This window comes from Purpureocillium lilacinum, assembly GCF_023168085.1.
Source record: "Purpureocillium lilacinum CBS 284.36 DNA, scaffold_6, whole genome shotgun sequence".
Taxonomy (NCBI): Eukaryota; Fungi; Ascomycota; class Sordariomycetes; order Hypocreales; family Ophiocordycipitaceae; genus Purpureocillium; species Purpureocillium lilacinum.
This window is the reverse complement of record NW_027072116.1, coordinates 1,440,366-1,458,517: the sequence shown is the minus strand read 5'-3', so window position 1 is coordinate 1,458,517 and position 18,152 is coordinate 1,440,366. Positions and strand designations below refer to the sequence as shown.

At 59.7% G+C, this 18,152-nt stretch overlaps 6 protein-coding genes across 6 annotated transcripts; 2 read left to right on the top strand and 4 right to left on the bottom strand.

The window, feature by feature from the left end:
* Window positions 1–253: 253 nt before the first annotated feature.
* PLICBS_008344 (uncharacterized protein) lies at window positions 254–1,363 on the bottom strand (the record flags this gene model as incomplete). Its single annotated transcript, XM_018324140.2, has 1 exon — window positions 254–1,363. The coding sequence occupies one exon, from the start codon at window positions 1,361–1,363 to the stop codon at window positions 254–256; it is 1,110 nt and encodes a 369-aa protein (XP_018177319.2).
* Window positions 1,364–2,692: 1,329 nt separating this feature from the next.
* Window positions 2,693–4,816, top strand: PLICBS_008343 (uncharacterized protein; the record flags this gene model as incomplete). Its single annotated transcript, XM_018324141.2, has 4 exons — window positions 2,693–2,763; window positions 2,832–2,998; window positions 3,076–4,629; window positions 4,686–4,816. The coding sequence occupies 4 exons, from the start codon at window positions 2,693–2,695 to the stop codon at window positions 4,814–4,816; spliced, it is 1,923 nt and encodes a 640-aa protein (XP_018177320.2).
* Window positions 4,817–5,631: 815 nt separating this feature from the next.
* On the bottom strand, window positions 5,632–8,280 carry PLICBS_008342 (mitochondrial escape protein 2; the record flags this gene model as incomplete). Its single annotated transcript, XM_018324142.2, has 3 exons — window positions 5,632–7,715; window positions 7,784–8,029; window positions 8,091–8,280. The coding sequence occupies 3 exons, from the start codon at window positions 8,278–8,280 to the stop codon at window positions 5,632–5,634; spliced, it is 2,520 nt and encodes an 839-aa protein (XP_018177321.2).
* A 603-nt stretch (window positions 8,281–8,883) lies between these two features.
* PLICBS_008341 (uncharacterized protein) lies at window positions 8,884–9,594 on the top strand (the record flags this gene model as incomplete). The annotated part of the gene is made up of 1 exon (XM_018324143.2): window positions 8,884–9,594. The coding sequence occupies one exon, from the start codon at window positions 8,884–8,886 to the stop codon at window positions 9,592–9,594; it is 711 nt and encodes a 236-aa protein (XP_018177322.2).
* Window positions 9,595–10,487: 893 nt separating this feature from the next.
* PLICBS_008340 (70-kilodalton heat shock protein) lies at window positions 10,488–12,710 on the bottom strand (the record flags this gene model as incomplete). Its single annotated transcript, XM_018324144.2, has 1 exon — window positions 10,488–12,710. The coding sequence occupies one exon, from the start codon at window positions 12,708–12,710 to the stop codon at window positions 10,488–10,490; it is 2,223 nt and encodes a 740-aa protein (XP_018177323.2).
* Window positions 12,711–14,400: 1,690 nt separating this feature from the next.
* Window positions 14,401–16,576, bottom strand: PLICBS_008339 (uncharacterized protein; the record flags this gene model as incomplete). Its single annotated transcript, XM_018324145.2, has 7 exons — window positions 14,401–14,625; window positions 14,688–14,735; window positions 14,793–15,196; window positions 15,250–15,307; window positions 15,364–15,402; window positions 15,453–16,311; window positions 16,365–16,576. 7 exons carry the CDS (start codon window positions 16,574–16,576, stop codon window positions 14,401–14,403), a joined length of 1,845 nt encoding a protein of 614 aa, XP_018177324.2.
* Window positions 16,577–18,152: the final 1,576 nt, after the last annotated feature.

Below are 18,152 nucleotides of genomic sequence, written 5' to 3'. Positions count from 1 at the left end.
GGATGCGCAGATGGCGTCGGGACGACGGGTGGGTATGATAATGTCTAAGACGGCTTGAACGGATTTCATTCCCTCTGCCTACATGTAGAAAAAAACTGTGCCGGGTTTGGGCGGTTCTACTCTATAAGTACATCTGATATCCAACCGATCCTGGACTCCTGCTTGTTTCAGTATGATCCCTGTATACTGTATATGACCATAACGCCGCAAAGCATCAAATTCGATGGTAACGAAAGGGGGCCCGGGGTCTCGGCTAGAATGCCTCGAGGCCCGCCGGCGCGCCATACCACGTCCCCAGCTCGCTGGCGTCCTTGTCTGCCGGCCCCGCGGTGAAGAAGTCGGTCAGGCGACTCGTCTCGCCATCGTCGTCGAGGGGCCACTCGACGCGGACGCCAGCGCCCTTGGCCTCGAGCATGTCCTTTGCGGTGCCCCAACTGAAGCGGCACTCGGGCCCCCAGCCGAAAACCGGGTGCATATTGCCCTTCATCCAGCTGACGCAGCGCGCGTCCGAGGGGTAGCCCGAGCCCCACGCCATGGCCGCATGGCCGTCACCGTCGCCATCGCCACTGTCGCCACTGCCCCTCGCCTTGTAGAGCTCCTCGAGGGCGGCATCGCGGGTGACCTTTGCGCAGACGGACGCGGCGCTCACGCAGGGATACAAGCTGTCTGCCTTTTTCGCGACGGTGATGCGGGCGGTGGGAAACACGCGCTGGAGCTTGGCCTGATAGGCGGCGGGCTGGCCGACGGTGTCGACGTAAATCTCCTGGACGTTGACGCCGCGGGCGTAGACACCCTTGATGAGCTCGACGGTGGCATCCATGGCCTGGGCGTTGAGGTTATATACGGCGGCCGAGTGCGCGGGGCGGAGCATGCCGGCGGCGATGTCGCGCGCGGAGAGGGAGGCCGTGGCCCAGCCGCAGGAGGCGTGCAGGTCGGTGCCGGGGGTGCACAGCGCGCGCATCAGGTCGGAGCGCACGGCGGGCGTGAGGACCTTGGAGTCGTCGAAGTGGTGGCCGGTGCGGAGGAGCGGGTCGGAGAGCGGGAGCGGGAGGAAGAAGACGCCGTAGACCATGGGGCCGAGGACGGGGCCGCGGCCGGCTTCGTCGACGCCGAGGGCGCACGGCGGCGCGGTGTTGCTTCTGGTTCCGTCGTTGTTGCTATTGTCGTCGCTGTTGCCGTTGTCGGGGGAGGGGAGGAGGGACGGCGGGATGGGCGAAAAGTGCGTAAACGAGGCGCCTGTCAGGAGAGGCTCGTGGTGGACCGAGGGCGGAACAAAGGTCGACGACGAGGAGGAGGAGGAGGAGGCGGAGGTCGAGGCGGCGACGGCATCGTCGCCGACGTCGGGGAGGACGGGGTCGTCCATGGCGCTTTGGGGGGATGCGCGCGGTCGCGAGCGCAAGAGGGGGAGGATGCGACTGCGGCGCGAGCGAGGTGGTCGCGTGTGTTGGAGAGTCGGGACGAGGCGGCGACCGAGTTGAGGTTGGCACGGGGGGGTTTGCGACTGCGACTCGGCGGGTTGGCGGAGGAGAGAACAGGATGGGAGGATAGGTATGAAGAGAGGTTGTGTGCGGTCAGGCTTGTCGCAGTTGGAGCGACCCGACTTGCGCAGTGGTTAATTTAGCCCGGCGACGTTCTACGGTGCCCAGGTGGTCGTCAAATGGGCCGCCGCCGCCCCGCGACGCGTCCGAGACGCGAATTAGGTCTAGCGAGGTTCCGTCCAATCCATCCACCCGCCGTTGCTTTTTGGTGTAAACCGAGGGCCCTATACTTACTTTAGGTAGGCAGGTCATGCAGAAGCGCCGTTTGCCATTGATGGAGTATCTCAGGAGGCAGCATTATTCAAACCTACACTCTGCTTGAACTGAAGCTACCTACCTAGTAGTTACTTAAGTCTAAGTGTCTCTGCAGCGCATGTAGGAGTGACCCGGCGGTGTCCGGGTGGGTTTCGGGGGACCGCACCGCTGTGAGACGCCGTATCCATGGATGCCTGCATCAAAACTTACACGGCTGTCTGTCTTGGTGCTGCAGTCGTGGACTGCGCGGCAGGGCTGAAATGGCTAGGAACAGATGCTGCAATAGCTGGAGCATGTAGTAGTGCTTCTATGTATTACCTGTAAATGCCCTACTGTAATTGCATGAGTCCGCTAAAGCCGGACCATCAGAGGACCACTGCGACCACTGATGCGGCGATTGCGCGCCATGGATGCCAGCGACACGCTGAGGTGCCCAAGCAGGGCAGCACGCAGCGCCAGCCGCCCTCACCAATGCAGCCCCCGCGCGCGCCCGTTGGCAGGCCATTCTCTCCCCGTCCCGTCCACTACAGGCGCTCTACTGGACCCCCAACCCCGGCCGCCAGCCAGTATGAACACGGGCGGGAGCTCCTTACTACCTTTACAGCCCAACGGCGCGCACCAGTAACTTAGAGGTAAACGCACGTTGCCCGCCGGCCAATCTTCAACACGTCAACAAGCGCGTCGAGCCCACCCAAACTTTCCTCACCACCACCACCACCACCTGCCAGCTCGTGAAAGCCTCGTCGCCCCGACGCCGCCGCCGCCGCCGCGCACACCACAGCGCACCTATTCAACACGCTTCCCCTGCACCGCGGAGCCGCCAAGAAGAATCCCAAAATCATTTCCCCCCGCCTCGAATCCCACACGCGGGGACCGCGCAACCATTGACTGCCTCCGCCATGGCTCCGCGCGCGAGGCGCGGTGACGCCGCTCAACAACAGGCCATCCACGAGTTTGGAAAACAGGGCCGGTACGTTGTGTCATCCCCGCGAGCACCCTCGTCCCCCACGGCTCCCTGCTGACCCTGCGCTGCTTTAGAAAAACCGGCGTCTTCCTCCCCGACGATGGAGCGCGCGACGAGCACGGCATGCAGCCTCTCGAAGCCATCTTTTCGTCGCCGCGCAAGATGGCTGCCACCAACGGCACGCATCATGACGACGACGAAGAAGACGACTCCGGCAGCGAAGAAATGGAACTGGCATCCAGTAAGCGAACTTCCCTCTCAAATCACACGGCCACGCAGCCTACGGGCGCAAAATACTGACCGCTCTTCGCGTGACAGGTGGTGGCCCCGGCCCGCGAACGCTGTTGCGGAATCAGCGCAACACGAAGCTCCCCCTCCCCAAGAGCAAGTCGCCCCTCAAGACGAACCTGAAATCCCCTGCGCGTAAGAACCCGCATCTGGTGCAGCGTCTCTCGTCTCCCACCCGGCGCTCCCTCGGCGCCGACCGCGACACCACCGTCACCCGGCGCCTCGACTTTACCGGTAAGCCCGAGAAGTCGTCGTCCAAGCTCGGCAGTGCCAGGGGCAAGGTCAACGGCGTGGCCAGCAGGAGACGGATAGCCCCGTCCAGTAGTGACGACGACGATGACGACGAGTCGATTCTCGGGGGCCACGCCGACCTGGCCGTCGACGACATGGTGGAGGAGTCGCTGCAAATGGTCGACGCTATGGGCGGCGACGATGGCAGCAGCGAGCTCGTTGACATGCGCGTCCACGATGAGGTGCAGGAGTCGCCCGACACGGACGAGGAGGAGCCGCCAGCGAAGCGACCCAGGGGCCGACCGCCAGGGCCCAGTCGACCGAAGCCGGACGCCCAGCAGCCACCAAAGGGTAAGAAACGGAGGTCGCTCAGGGGCTCGACCGGCGGTGACGGCGATACGGGCGAAGCGCAACAAGGAGACGACGATGACGAAGAACCAAGGCAAGCAAAACGCCCCCGAACAAAGGCTCCGCCCGCTCCGAGGGCCGCTCCCGCACCGCCGAAGCCGCAAAAGGAACCCGCCGGCAAGACCAAGGAGGTCAAGACGGCCAAGCCCAAGCCCAAATCCAAGGAGGCGCCGCAGCCAACAGAGAAGCCAAAGGGCAAAGGCCGGCCGTCCAAGAAGGGCAAGGAGCTGGAACCGATCGGAGAGGACGCTGGCGAGGCTTCCTTCATGGCCCTGCAGCGCGGGCCCCCGATGCCCAAATCGCGCGGCCTCGTCTCGGTACGCCGCGACCCCGACGCCGTGAGCCAGACGCGGTCCGGCCGCCACTCGTACCGGCCCGTCGAGTACTGGAGAGGCGAGCAGGTCATCCGCGAGGAGGAGGAACAGAACGACGCCTTCCATCACGATGAATTTGTCGTGCCGACCATCAAGGAAATCGTCCGCGTCCCGCACGAGGCGCCGCCATCCAAGCGCGCGCCGCGCAGCAAGGCCCGCGCCAAGGCCAAGGGCAGAAACAGCCTGGCTGTGGTCGAGGACGAGGAGCTCGAGGAGTGGGAGCTCAACCCGGGCACCGTGACGGGCGAGATTGTGCTGTGGGAGCCCGAGCACGAGGAACACCCGCCCGCCGACGACGAACCCGTCCAGGTCATGGACGACCGCATCGCCATCTCGGCCGACGCCATCCAGACCTCGGACATCAAGGACGCCACCTTTCGCTTCGCAAAGACGCTCACCATGCCCTTCATGGGCGCCGGCGTCGTCGACCTGCCCCCGGGCGCCGAGAAGCGGCCCAAGAACTCGCGCAAGATGCACATGGTGTTCTTCGTCCACTACGGCAAGGTCCTTGTTACCATCAACGAGGCCCAGTTTCGCATCTCGGCCGGCGGCACATGGTTCGTGCCCAGAGGTTAGTTTTCACTTTGTCCTTCACAGAGAACGTGGCCCGCTGACTCTAGACCGCAGGAAACTACTACAGCATCACAAACGACTACGACAACCCCAGCCGCATCTTCTTTGCGCAGGCGTGCGAGGTGCGGGCCCCCGACCCGGACGCCTCGCAGGTGCAAAACGACACTACGGCCCTGGGCTACTAAGAGGAGCCCCCTTTCCCACTCGCGGTCCTCATCCGCCGTGTCTCATCACCCTCACGCGGCTCACCGTCTAGGAGAGAGAGGAGCTCGCTTTCCAGGACCCAGTACATATGACGCTCCCTCTCACCAGCGCTCTCCTCCCCTGCGCGCTCGGCCATACCGCCGCCGCATCATCATCATCTTTACCACGCGCCTCGGGGTCCAAACGAGACTGTTTGTGTCGTTTTGTCTTTTTTGGTCGAAAAAATTTGGAGTTTTAGGGTCTGGGGAAATGGGAACGAACGGGGTGACACGCGCGCGCCCGTCTTCGCGCACCTTTTTTTGGCGGTCGGGCGGGCTCTCTCACACTCTCTGTTTTTTTTTTACGACGCGTCACGAGATGATACTGCCAAAACACCAGTTTGCTGCTTCGTCTGCGGATTATCTTTTCTTTTTTTTTTTTCCCGTCGCAGCTATCTTCATCCCCTCTGCGTGCTATATATCCAGGTCAGGCAATTCACTAGGCGGGCATTCGCCTCTTCCCCCGTGCGGGCAGATTTTGAGGAACATGAGATCTCTCTCATTGTGGTTGTGATTTCCTTTGATGTGAGCAGGGTGCCTCATCTAAGTGACCAGCAAGCCCATCCCGGTATCCAGCAGCACCCGGCGATGAAACTCATATCGCCTCTCTCCCCCCTTTGAGTAAACAGCTGCAAACGCTGTCTCACAGGCCCTCTATACAGTATTATACACTTGGTACTTGCAAAAGGCAACAAGCCAACCCCTCAAACCAAGGCCAGTCTAGCACGGCCACTTAACAACACGCCGTAATCACACAACTAAAACTCCTCGTTGAGCACCTTCTTCAGAGCTCCCATCTCCCGGTCCAGCTCCGCAATCTTCCTCTGCGACGCGTCGAGCTTGCCCAGCAGGTACGTGACCCTGCCCGCCGTCTCGTTGGTCTGTCGCGGAAGCGCGCCCAGCATCGTGAGCTCCTGCTCGACCGACGCTATGCTCTTCGCCTCGACCTTGGACATCTCCGTCATGGCGGCCAGGTCCATCTTGGCCTTGAGCACGCGGTCGCGCACAAGCACGGCGAAGGCGGCCTGGTGGAGGGGCTTACCCGCACGGACGAGTTGAGGCCGCCCCTGATGGGACTTCAGCGAGATGAGCTCCGAGCTGGCCAGGGCCTCGAGCGCGGCCTCCCCGTCGGCAGCCGACGGGGTTGTTGAGGATGCAAACGCCGGGGACAGGAGGACTTGGTTGTACCTCAATGACGGGGCCTCGGCGAGAGACTTGACGACATGCCAAGCCTGCTGCATAGAGTACTTCTTCTCTTCGCCCGTCTTGGGTAGGAGGTACATCTTGACGATGTCCGTAGCACTCTCGCCCACGATCTCATCGACGGCCTGACGCGGGCTCTGTCCGGCTTTGATGCGCCGTGAGAGGAACTCGAGATCTGTCAAGCGACCTCCAAGGGTCTCGATGCACTCGTCCAGCCCATTGAGATTGCGTTGGGCCCGTGGCTTCTTTTCTTCGCCTTCCTTTGCTTCATCCTCCAGCCGCTGCTCCTCCTCCAAGCGGCTGAGGACAAAGTTCTTGGCCACGTTGTGGTCGAGGTCGCCAAGAGAGATCGTGCGGAAGACTCTGTCCGGCATGGCCTTGGACAACGGCTTCGAATATGCCGAATCGCTCGTGAGAAACACGACGTGGGCGACATTGTTTTGCACAATGGTAGCCGCCCACTCCGCGATCTTGTCGTAGACGAAGGCTTTGTCGTCATTCTTGTGTAGGAAATTGTCGATGACGATGACAGGTCGCCGCTCCGGGTGCGCCTCGAGGAAGCCGTCTTCAGATAGCGCAGCATCCTTGTCCTTCTTCGTTCGCCCAGAAAGCGCCACCTCCTTGAGCGCCGCCGCTGTCGTGTGCAGGATGCTGTTGACCTGTGACTCGAGCGTTTCGGAGAATCCTGCCTTGACGCCCGTCGTGCTTTGAACGGCAAGATCGACCATGCTGCTCAAGCTGTTGGCCCACGAGAAAATCGGCCGATATCCCACGGCACTGGCAAGTCGCCTCAGCGTCCCGGCCTCGCCGCTTGCGTCCACAATGGGCCGGCAATCGATCATGAGCACGTTTTTGCGTCCAGAAAGCGACTGGTCCATGACCATCTCGACCTTGCCGGAACCCCTTGGACCGGTGACAACGATGAAAGTGTCCGAGCTTCCATCAAGCCAGCCTTGCAGCTGCTCGATGACATCACGTCTATGGTTCCAAACGGTACTCAACCCCTCCATACGCTCCTTGTTCTTGCCGCTGAAGCTGAAGCTCCCTGTCTGAGACTTGAACCACTTGTAGACGCGGGATTCGGTGAAGCGGAGGGAATGCTGAACGTGAAGCTTGACAAAGAACTTGCGGATGGGGTCAAATATCATGACCGAGATGCCCGCAAGGAGAGCCGCGACGATGGGGATCACGATACGTGGGTGACTGGTGAGCCAATTCCAGATGCTGTGCGCCTTGACGCGTTTCACGTACGAGAGGCGCAGGACCGTGCCGTCCTTGCCTCCCCCCATGCCGTCCGTCACGACGAAGCCGTGGAGGCAGTTGCGTGCCATGATGGCGTCTCGTATCCTGGGAAAGCCAATGGTCGCATACCGCGGCGTCTCTTTGGAGTCCCAGGCCTGAGGGATGATGTCGGCAATTTTGCCGTATCGTCGGAAGAGGCTGTACAAGATCTCTTCAGATAGCTCTGCTGGGTTCTGACCCGGTTCTCTTGGAACAAATTCGACTTTGACTAGTGACGACGGAAACCTGTAGAGGTCCTCGAGCCAGGGACTGCCCCTCACGAGGCGAGCCTTGATTCCGCGAAAGGGGCTGAACCAAGGTTTGAGCGGATGCTCGGTGAGTTTCTGCAAAAGCGTACCTGCAAGCGGCGGTTAGTATTCTATAGTTGCGAGGTGCGTCAATAGGAAACGGGAAGGGGTTAAGTACTTTCAATCTCCGAGGCACTAACGCTTGGGTCGTGCTGCACCTTCACAAAGGCGCCGCCGTCCTTGAGTCTGGGCATGATTTCCGTAACCTTGAGTGACATGTCGGCGGGGATGGCCGACTTGACGAGGCGGATGGGATCCATGATGCCGAGGGACGAGCTCTCAAACCGCCGGAGAAGGCCAGCCAGGTCGCGGTCAGGCTCGGCGGGCATCCTGAGCAAGGCGCTCAGCTTGATTGGGAAGAGGTCTGTACGCGCGTTGTGTTAGTGAATCTCGGTATGACAGGCCGGCGCGCGCATAGAACTCACTGTCGAAGAAGAGGAGCGACTCATTATGCTTCACCGAGAAATGGCCCGTCTCTTTCTCCTCTGTCGTCGTTTCCGCGGTCTTCGTCGTGGTACTCTCCCACGCGCGACCTGCGGTGCCGACCCTGAAGCCATGGTTCACACGAAGCCGAGGAAAGGTCGCCGTCGCGAGAACGCCTGGGCGACGGAACATCGCGCTGGGCAAAGTTGCGCCTCGTCGCAGCGCCAGCGACGCAAGGCCTCGTGTTGGTATCATGTCCCCTGCCACCGGCGCACGGCGTGCGGGTACTGATAGCAAAACAGAATCGAGGTGTGGAGGAGGAGTGAAGAGAGAAGCCGTTCCAGATCAGTCGACCCTTCACATCATGGTGACGGTCGCGACCGAGCTCCTGCCTGTTACCCAGTGATCCACCCACCCTGGCAGAGCTCCGAAGCTCCACTGCCAATGAGGTCATGGCCGTTGCGCGCGCCCGCGGGGCGGCCCAGGCCGCGCCGGAACTCGGCTATTCTGTTTATCCGATCCGCCAAATGTTCGTTCCGACAGACTCTGGACTGAGATGCCCCAGAGCAAGACAGTTTGATGCGCTGCTTAGAAGCTTGAACAAGATTTGAACGACAACCAGTGGTTTTCTGGGCCTGGACTACTTTGACACGGTTCCTTGGGAGCACGCGACCCCGATCTGACGATTCAAACTTGCCGAACCAATCGCAAGTGGAATTGAGACCTCAGCCATCTCAGACAACCACACTCCTGCGCCATCTCCTCCTCAACGACACTCGCTATAATCGGCGCACAATGGGCTGGCTCTGGGCATCAACCCCGGCTCCCAAGCCAACCGAGTCACCGCAAGACGCGCGCGTCGAATCGAAACCACCCACAACAGCCCAAACCGCCGCTCCCAACGAGCCCGTCGACCCCGAGATCCAAAAGTTCTACGACCTTTTCAAGAACGACGAATCATCATCACCCTCCAACACCAACCCTTCAGAACCTCCCAACGACCAGTCAAAGTCCACGCTAGCCTCGTGGCTCACCCTGAAAGCGTCCCCCAAGTCCTCACAAGCGCCACCCGAGGCACCCATCGGCGACCCCCTCGCCGAATCCCTCCTCCCGACCGAAATGTCCTGCCGCCAGGCTTTCGACCTCGCCTGGTCCTGCAACTCCCTGGGCGGCCAGTTCAACGCCGTCTACCGCTACGGCGAGATGCGCTCCTGCTCCGAGCAGTGGGACGACTTTTGGTTCTGCATGCGCACCAAGTCGTACACCGGCGAGCTCAAGGACAAGATGGTCCGCGCGCACTACCGCGAGAAGGAGTGGCGCAAGTACGGCGCTGGGAAGCCCAGCTCTGAGGATATCTGGGAGAGCCGGACAGAAAAGGTGCCGCCGGGCACCGCGTTTACAGAGAGGGTTGAGCCCCCGACGGTCAGCGACGAGGAGTGGCGGAAGACCGAGGACGCGAGGAGGAGAGCAGTCCGAACAGAACTTGGGCACGACAAGGCTTCATGACGATTGAGCAAAATTTCATCATGCAATTATATACCACCATGTACATAGACCATCACGCAAGGTGCGTGTTCTCTGCTCTATACCATTTGGCAAATGCCGTCCCGTCATCACTGTAACGAAGCAGGGGTTACAAGATCGGGATCAAAGGACTTGGTCCCCAATGTAGAAGAATTGGCCCATCCTTCAGCGTAAAAAATACATTGCACAATCCAAGTAAGCCATCAGTGTCAAGAGCGGGCAATTCTGCACCCGACAAATTTCCCGCTGTCGACAGGTATGTGCAGGCTGCACCAACACGGCCATCAGGGGTCTGCGTCAGACCAGGCGTCTATGCCCCTACCTAACCGCTGAACAATATCTAAAACTGCCACTAACCAGGAAGGACAGAGGCGCGTGCACGGCTTGCTTGCAGCCAAATGCACACGATCTCCTCCAAACCCGACAAATCCGACATGTGCGTTTCCACTGGTACGGTTCTCGGGACCATTGCGCGCATCAATAAGGTGAAATATTGCTCCTTTCCCACCTGTCGTGCTTCTCGTGCGTGCCCCTCGTACCTATCGTGAAGGCAAATACAAGTCAAGTCATAGCTCCCGGCTCCTGGCCACAGGGCGGCATAATATTGGCTTGTTCTCTTTGCCACTGTGCAATCCGCACACACTCATCACTGTCACGGGAAAGAAAGTTCAAGTGTTTGTATGGTCTATGCCATTGAAATTCTCATTCCTTTGCTCATTAAAGTACAAATCCAGGGTTACCACCCAGTTTTCCGTTCCCTGTCATAACCATTGAAAGTGCAACGCAGGCGCAAGTCTAATCAGCTCGTAATCCCTGAACCCCATGAACCTCCGCATCGTAAACGCATTACCAATTTGGAAGGGGTATCAAGAAATTTAGTCGACCTCCTCGACAGTGGGGCCGTCATCGCCGCCAGCGCCGCCAGGGGGGCCACCGGCGCCAGGGAAGCCGCCGGGAGCGCCACCGGGCATGCCGCCAGGGGCACCACCCTCAGAGCCGTAGAACTTCATCATGATGGGGTTGGCAATAGCCTCAAGCTCCTTCTGATGCTCCTCGTACTCCTCGCGGGTGGCCTGCTGGCTGTCGTCGAGCCAAGCAACGATCTTGTCGATCTCGGTCTTGAGGGTCTCCTTGTCGGCAGCTTCAATCTTCTCGTCGACCTTGGGGTCAGACAGGGTGTTGCGCAGGGAGTACGCGTACGACTCGAGGCCGTTCTTGGCAGCGACACGGCGGCCCTCAGCCTCATCCTCGTCCTTGTACTTCTCGGCATCAGCCAGCATGCGCTCAATCTCCTCCTTGGACAGGCGGCCCTTGTCGTTGGTAATGACGATCTTGTTGGACTTGCCAGTGCCCTTCTCGACGGCGGAGACGTTCATGATGCCGTTGGCGTCAAGGTCGAAGGTGACCTCGATCTGGGGAACACCACGAGGGGCAGGGGGGATGCCAGTGAGCTCGAACTTGCCCATCAGGTTGTTGTCCTTGGTGCGCTGGCGCTCACCCTCGTAGACCTGGATGAGCACACCAGGCTGGTTGTCGGAGAAGGTGGAGAAGACCTCGGACTTCTTGGTGGGGATGGTAGTGTTGCGGGGAATGAGCTTGGTCATCATGCCACCAGCGGTCTCGATACCGAGAGACAGAGGCGCGACGTCGAGAAGCAGGATCTCGTTGGTCGACTTGGAGGAAGTGTCGCCAGACAGGATGGCAGCCTGGACGGCAGCGCCGTAGGCAACAGCCTCATCGGGGTTGATGGACTTGTTGGGCTCCTTGCCGTTGAAGTAGTCGGTAATGAGCTTCTGGATGCGGGGGATACGGGTGGAGCCGCCGACGAGGACGATCTCGTGGACCTGGCTCTTGTCGATCTTGGCGTCGCTGAGGACGCGGTCGACGGGCTGGATGGTGGAGCGGAAGAGGTCCTGGCAGAGCTCCTCGAAACGGGCCCGGGTGATGGAGGTGTAGAAGTCGATACCCTCGAACAGGGAGTCGATCTCAATGGACGTCTGGGCAGACGAAGAAAGAGTGCGCTTGGCACGCTCGCAGGCAGTACGGAGACGGCGCAGAGCACGAGCGTTCGTGGACAGGTCCTGTGGTACAAAGTTAGCATTTGGATTAAAAATTTGAGGGGACGGGTCGCTGTCGTTTCCGGCGTTCCTCAAGTTCCCGTCGTTCCCGTCGTTCCTGTCGTTCCTATCGTTCCTGCCGTTCCTGTCGTTCCTGTCGTGTCTGTCGTTTCCGACATTCCCGACATTCCCAACGTTCCCGACATTCCTGATATTCCCGACGTTCCCAACGTTCCCAACGTTACTCGAGTTGCCTTCGTTCCCGACGTTTCTCCCGTTTCTGTCGCTACTTGCCTTCTTGTGCTTGCGTTTGAACTCATTAACGAAGTGGTTGACGAGACGGTTGTCGAAGTCCTCGCCACCCAGGTGAGTGTCACCAGCAGTGGACTTGACCTCGAAGATACCCTCCTCAATGGTCAGGAGAGAGACATCGAAGGTACCACCACCAAGATCGAAGATCAGGACGTTGCGCTCGCCCTCGACCTTCTTGTCCAGGCCATAGGCGATGGCAGCAGCGGTAGGCTCGTTGATGATACGGAGGACGTTGAGGCCGGCAATGAGACCGGCGTCCTTGGTAGCCTGGCGCTGGCTGTCGTTGAAGTAGGCGGGAACCGTGACGACAGCGTTGGTGACCTGGGTGCCCAGGTAGCTCTCGGCGGTCTCGCGCATCTTGGTCAGGACCATGGAGGAGATCTCCTCGGGAGTGAAGGTCTTCTGCTCGCCCTTGAACTCGACCTCGATGGCAGGCTTGCCGGCCTTGTCGATGACCTTGAAGGGGAAGTGCTTCATGTCGGCCTGGACCTCGGCGTCGGCGAACTTGCGGCCAATCAACCGCTTGGCGTCGAAGACGGTGTTGTGAGGGTTCATGGCGACCTGGTTCTTGGCGGCATCGCCGATCAGACGCTCAGTGTCGGTGAAGGCAACGAACGAGGGCGTGGTGCGGTTGCCCTGGTCGTTGGCGATGATGTCGCATCTGTCCTCGCGGAAGATGCCCACGCACGAGTACGTGGTACCCAGATCGATACCGACGGCGGGACCCATGATGACTGTGCAGATGTGGTTGTGATGTGAGGGGAGATGCTGCAAAGAAAACGGCGAAACGGCAAGTCAATCCAGTCGATGAATTGAGCTGCGTGAAGAAGAGAGAGAGGTGTGTGTGAGGGTATGAGAGGGAGGATGAGGGAAAAGAGTTTCGGGTCGAGCAGGGCGGTTGTGAGAGCATCTAAATAAAAGAAGGCGGGCGGGCTTCGATGTGCTTCTACACTGTTCCAAGGCAGCCCACCAGAAGGTTGCAGGGGGTGCCGGAAGGCTCTGGCAGCCACTGGCGGGCGCTGCACCCCGCTAGAAGCCGCTGGCCGGGCAGCGACCCGGGCCCCCGTCCGGCGTCCAGCGTCAGGCATTCACTCAATCTCTGCAGTGACGACGGAGCGGCAGGGATCGTCTCGATGCCTCTGCTCGTCACTGTCCTTTTTTTTTTGCCCGCCCGGCACCCTTGCATCGTCATCCATGGCCCTGAAGCTGCTCTACCTGGCGGTGGGTTTTTTTTGATGTCATGGCTGCCCATCGAGAGCTCCCGAAAATTCCATCGCGGGGCACCGTCGTCACCCCTCCAAGTCTTCGGAACCTTGTCTCACCCGGGACAACAGGCGGTCAGCCAGGTAGCACATACCCCTTGGCAAGGTGCCTGCCCCACCTGGATGCACCCTCTGGAAGCTCGACGATCAACTTGGTCGCTTTGCTGCCCCTCTTTTCCCTCACAGGTTCGTTCGCTCGCTCACACCACTTGGGCGGCACCCACCAGAGCTCGCCTTCGCTGCCCCTCCACGTCCCTCGCCGCCATGCAGAGGGGCAAGCGCACGATAGAACCGACGACAGTCACTGCTCAAGCGACAAGGGCACACCGCCCCGTGCCTCGCCAGTCGAGGTTCCCAATTCATCCGGACCAGGACGAGCGAGCAACACGACCCAAGCGCATCATGGCCTGTCCGGGCTGCCAAAAGCGGCCGGGCGACATACTTTCGGTCCGTCCAGTCTGCCCAGCGCAATTGAATTGAATTTTCGCGCTTCCCTGAGCTTCTGGTGGGTGGCGAGGCAACGCCTCCTGGGCCCGTTTCGGTGGGGTATCGTCATCCACACTCGGCCGCAGCTCGCAGTGGCGGGGCCATTGTGAGCGCAAGCTGCATGCGGGAAAAAAATGGGATCGCGCCAAAGTGCGTTGCCACGGCGAGAGGTGGGAAGCCCCAGGACTTGCCCCTTGGAAGCGGTCTCGTCCAGTCTAGCGCTGCTCGAAGCTGCGTTGAGCTCCCCGACGTCGAGATATTCGCGACAGACTTTCGATGCAACGGCCCGTCGCAATCTGATGCTTCTCAAGTTCTCAATCCGTCTGCCGTTCGTCTGTTGGTCAAGTCGAAGCTTTGTTAGCGCAACCGCCGACCGCGCAACGTCAAACTCAGTTCTCCCCGGACTGACACCAACGTTGGAGAGCTCCCGAGAGCTCCGGAAGCTGCCAAAGTTTGGTAGATAATCGCCGATGCCATCATGGACTTATTTCCTGCGGCCGTTGATCAGACCATGTTAAGTTGGCAGAGCCGCAACTCCCGCCAGTGTAGATGCGTAGAGGCATGGGGAACGGATGTGGCCCGAGAGGCGCAAGAGGCAGCTCGAGCGTAATTGTCTATCAATCGGGGTATCAAACACAAAAGCAAGCCCGCATCCGACGCGCCATCCTCCTTCAAGCGAGAGAGGCTTCGTTCGATGTCCTCTTGAACCTTTCTCCTCCACGGGGGCTTTCGAGCCTTATTCCCGTGTAATCCTCCACACGTGCTCGCCGGCCCTTCAACAGACTCCAGAGGTATGGTTCCTCGAAGACAATATCTTGGCTTCCGTCACCGTCGTCATCGACCGCCGACTTCTTGCCGAGCATCACATTGCCGAGGAAGAAGCAACAGAACCAAGACTAGTAGAATGGCTGGTTAGCCTCTCAGCGTTTCACAATTGCCAACAACCGCGGGCACCTACCAGGACCATGAAGGGAACAATGGCAACAAATGCCCAGACGACACCCATCTGCTCTTCTGTTAGCAAAGCCATTCTCGGAAAGCTGTTGAACCATTGCTCGCTCACCTTTGCGTCGTAGACTGCCTGCTGCCTGGCTCCTTCGGGAAGCTCCCCCAGTCTGGAGAAGTCACTGTGCTTCGAGTCGAGCCCGGACGTGTTGTTGAACACAGTCGACATCACAGTCAGCCCGATCGTCCCGCCAAAAGGAACAGCGACAGCCATGAGTCCAATGACTGCCGCGCGGTGGGCCTTGAAGATGCCAATGCCGTGAAGCGGCGCAACCATGAATCGGAGACCCATGCCGCAGCCGACCAGAGCCATCATGCCGAATACCGTCGCCGTTCTTTCCATATACAAGGCCCAGGCGAGAACTCCAACTCCGACCATCTCGATGAGTGTGCCGAGAAATAGGGGTGGGAACGTCATGCGCGGCCATCGATTGCACAGAAAGGAGCAGAGGTAGATGCCAACTATAAAGATCCATGAGAATGTGGCTTTTCGTGGCAGTGACGAAGTTGCTCACCTCCGATTCCTGGTGTGAAATAAAGCAGCTGCAGGCCTGCCTTGTCTGAGCTGTTCCCCTGTCCTCCCAGTCAGTTTTCATTGTGTTGTGCGTATCTCCGAGTGTCTCCCGTACCTTGACTGCGATGAAATAGATGTTGCAAAAGTAAAGCACCTGGGGCAATTAGTCCATTACTGTTGCAGCAGGGGTAAGTTATCACATACCGAAAACATGGCCATGCCGGTAGCGCACTCGGTGTAGAAGATCAAACCAAGATCGCGATTCGTCAACATCGCCCAGGGAATCATGGGTCGTTGCCACGGCATCTTCTTGGACAGCGCCCGCCCTGGAGAAAGCATCCTCTCCCAGACAAAAAAGAAGCCGACGAACAAGCAGCCGACGACAAGCGACACAATCACCGCCGCCGAAGCCCAGGGATAGGTCACGCCACCCCATGTCAGGCCTAGGATAATAAGACCAAAGCCTATGACAAAGAGGGCCTGTCCACCCACATCAACCGTCTTGAGTCGCGCTGCGAGCTTGGCTCGGCGCCCAGTCTCGGTCGTTTCGTCAAGCTCGGGGATTGGCTGCGGCCCTAAGAGCTCTTTTCGAAGTACGAAGAAGATGGCCAGCAAGGCAACGGCGGCGATGGGGAGGTTGATTCCGAAACACCATCTCCAGTTGGCCCTAGTGAGGTAGCCACCGATGACGGGGCCCATCGCATAGGATATACCTCCAACGAACGCAAAGATAGCCCAGTTCTTGGCGTTTTCTCGCAGGGTGACTCTGTCAGCGAGGATAGTGCGGACGACGACGTTTAGGCCGGCGGAGGCAATGCCTTGGAAAGCGCGCCCAAGCAATAGGACGGCATAGGCGTTCGTCGGGGATCCGGTGCAGAGCGCACTCCCGATCATCATTATGATTACCGCCGCGGTGATGGAGGCGTAACGCCCAAACACATCAGCCATCTGAGCCCAGAACGGGATGAAGGCGGCCGAAGTCAGGTTAAACGCCGATACGATCCAATTTTGCTGAGATATTTCGTTGAAGTCGCTTGCGATCCATGGCAGTGCGCTCGCGATGCTGGTCAATGGTCAGGGTAAGCAGGCCACAAGATCTCGAGGGGATATGCGTACATGGTGGCATCGAGCGCTTGTAGAGAGTACGGCCATAGTAGGCCAAAGATGATCTTCCATCGGTATTTTCTTACTTTCGACTTCTCTGCCTTGCAGTCCAGGCATGGTGTGGTCTCTGGCCCTTGCCGGTGGGCACATGTCTTCGGTGACGGTCGAGGGGACGATTCGTTGCGCGACGGGCTGAGGAACTTTTTGTATAGGTAGGTCGCCATGATGGGCAGCGCGGGGGACTTTATCGAAGATATGATAGGGTGCGCCCTGCCCTTGGTGTGTGTATCGTATGAACTGTACTCTAAGCAATGGAGCTTCAAGGGACTGAGGGCGCGTGGGCGGCAGGCATATATAGATGTTGAAACTATCACACACCTCCGGCATGATGCTGTCATGATAGGCGCCCTGGCCACATCACGAGCGGATGACAACCAGGGGTACAATCTGGGGCTCTGTCGCCGGCATTACGAGTCCGTGCATGCTTCGGGAATTTGCACCTCGAATGAGTTCCCAAAGGGAAGTGTCGATTCGAAGACAGAGCCACAACCAGATGGGGCCATGCATCCCAACGGACCAGGACCCTGGCCGTAGGGCTGTGGCTTCGCGCTGCATTGCCGTCGCCGGTCAGTCAGGGCGAGGGGTGGCATAGTGGGGCTTGCCGAGTCGACCTCGCATGACTATCCCGATTGGGAGGGCCTCGACTGACGACGCTGATGATGCAGCTCCAGAGGGACACGCAAGAGTCTGTTGGACAAAGCGCGCTAGATTGCTCTTTTTCCAGTTCTCGTGCGCTGCAAAGTCCCGCCGTTATGCAAACTTCTGTTTTCTTTGTCTATCGTGTCCTGTTCTGCTCAGGCGGCCACTCCTTGCAGGGTTCCCATTAGCGTTGATGTTGGTCGATGGAAGGGCCTGTCTGAGGCTGAGCATTGGGGCTGGTCCACTCTCCAGCCCGCTTTGAGGCGAGAGCACAGCGCAACCGGCCAGAATGCGAAGAATACGCGGTGCCTGAGGGCCAGCAGCCAGTGGCTCCACCTCGGGAGATGTCAGCAGTCGGCGTGACGAGACCGGTCGGCACAGAAGAGTGCGGAATACGAGCCATGCGACAAGAAAGACTCTTCACTAAAAGCCGCCGGGTCGCCGCAGCATGTTCCTCCCGGACATCCTCCCCCTTGCCGCGAGCATCCCGACCCGGCTGTCCTCAACCGAGCCGGGAATTGCGGGTCCTGCGGCGGCGGCTCCGGTGAAGCATTCGGTCGGGCGCGGGTCCGTGACCGTGCCAAGCCGGAGCACCGCCAGTCACGTGCCAAGGCAGCTGACTGTGTGTTGGCCAGGCTTGCCAGGGTCGGTCACGCTCTCGGCGGTGCGGATGCGAAAATGACGAAATTCTGGGGCCCCGAGGGCAGGCCGCCACCACCAGCCAACTTCTCCATCCGTTTGGCGTCCTTTGGTCCGAAGCCATGTGCACGCAGCCTGCTTGTTGGTGCGATACGATTTCGTCTGGTGTCTGAACGGCGCAAACGCCCAGTCGTGGCAAACCTCGGGATTAAAGCGTCCATGGCCGAGGAGTGCCGACGTGGTTCGACGACATCCAACGGCTTGCAATCCTCCGGGGCCTGAGGAACGGCTGCTGCTGGCGCATCCACTTCTCGGTTCCGTCGAGGCAGCCGGCTCGCAGGATCAGGGGTGCATTGTCGACATGTCGGGCGCTGGCGACCATGCTTGCTATATCAACCGCAGCCAAGGTGCTGGGGTGGTAGAGAGGATGCCGGGCCAGCCAGCCCAACCATGCGTCAGAAT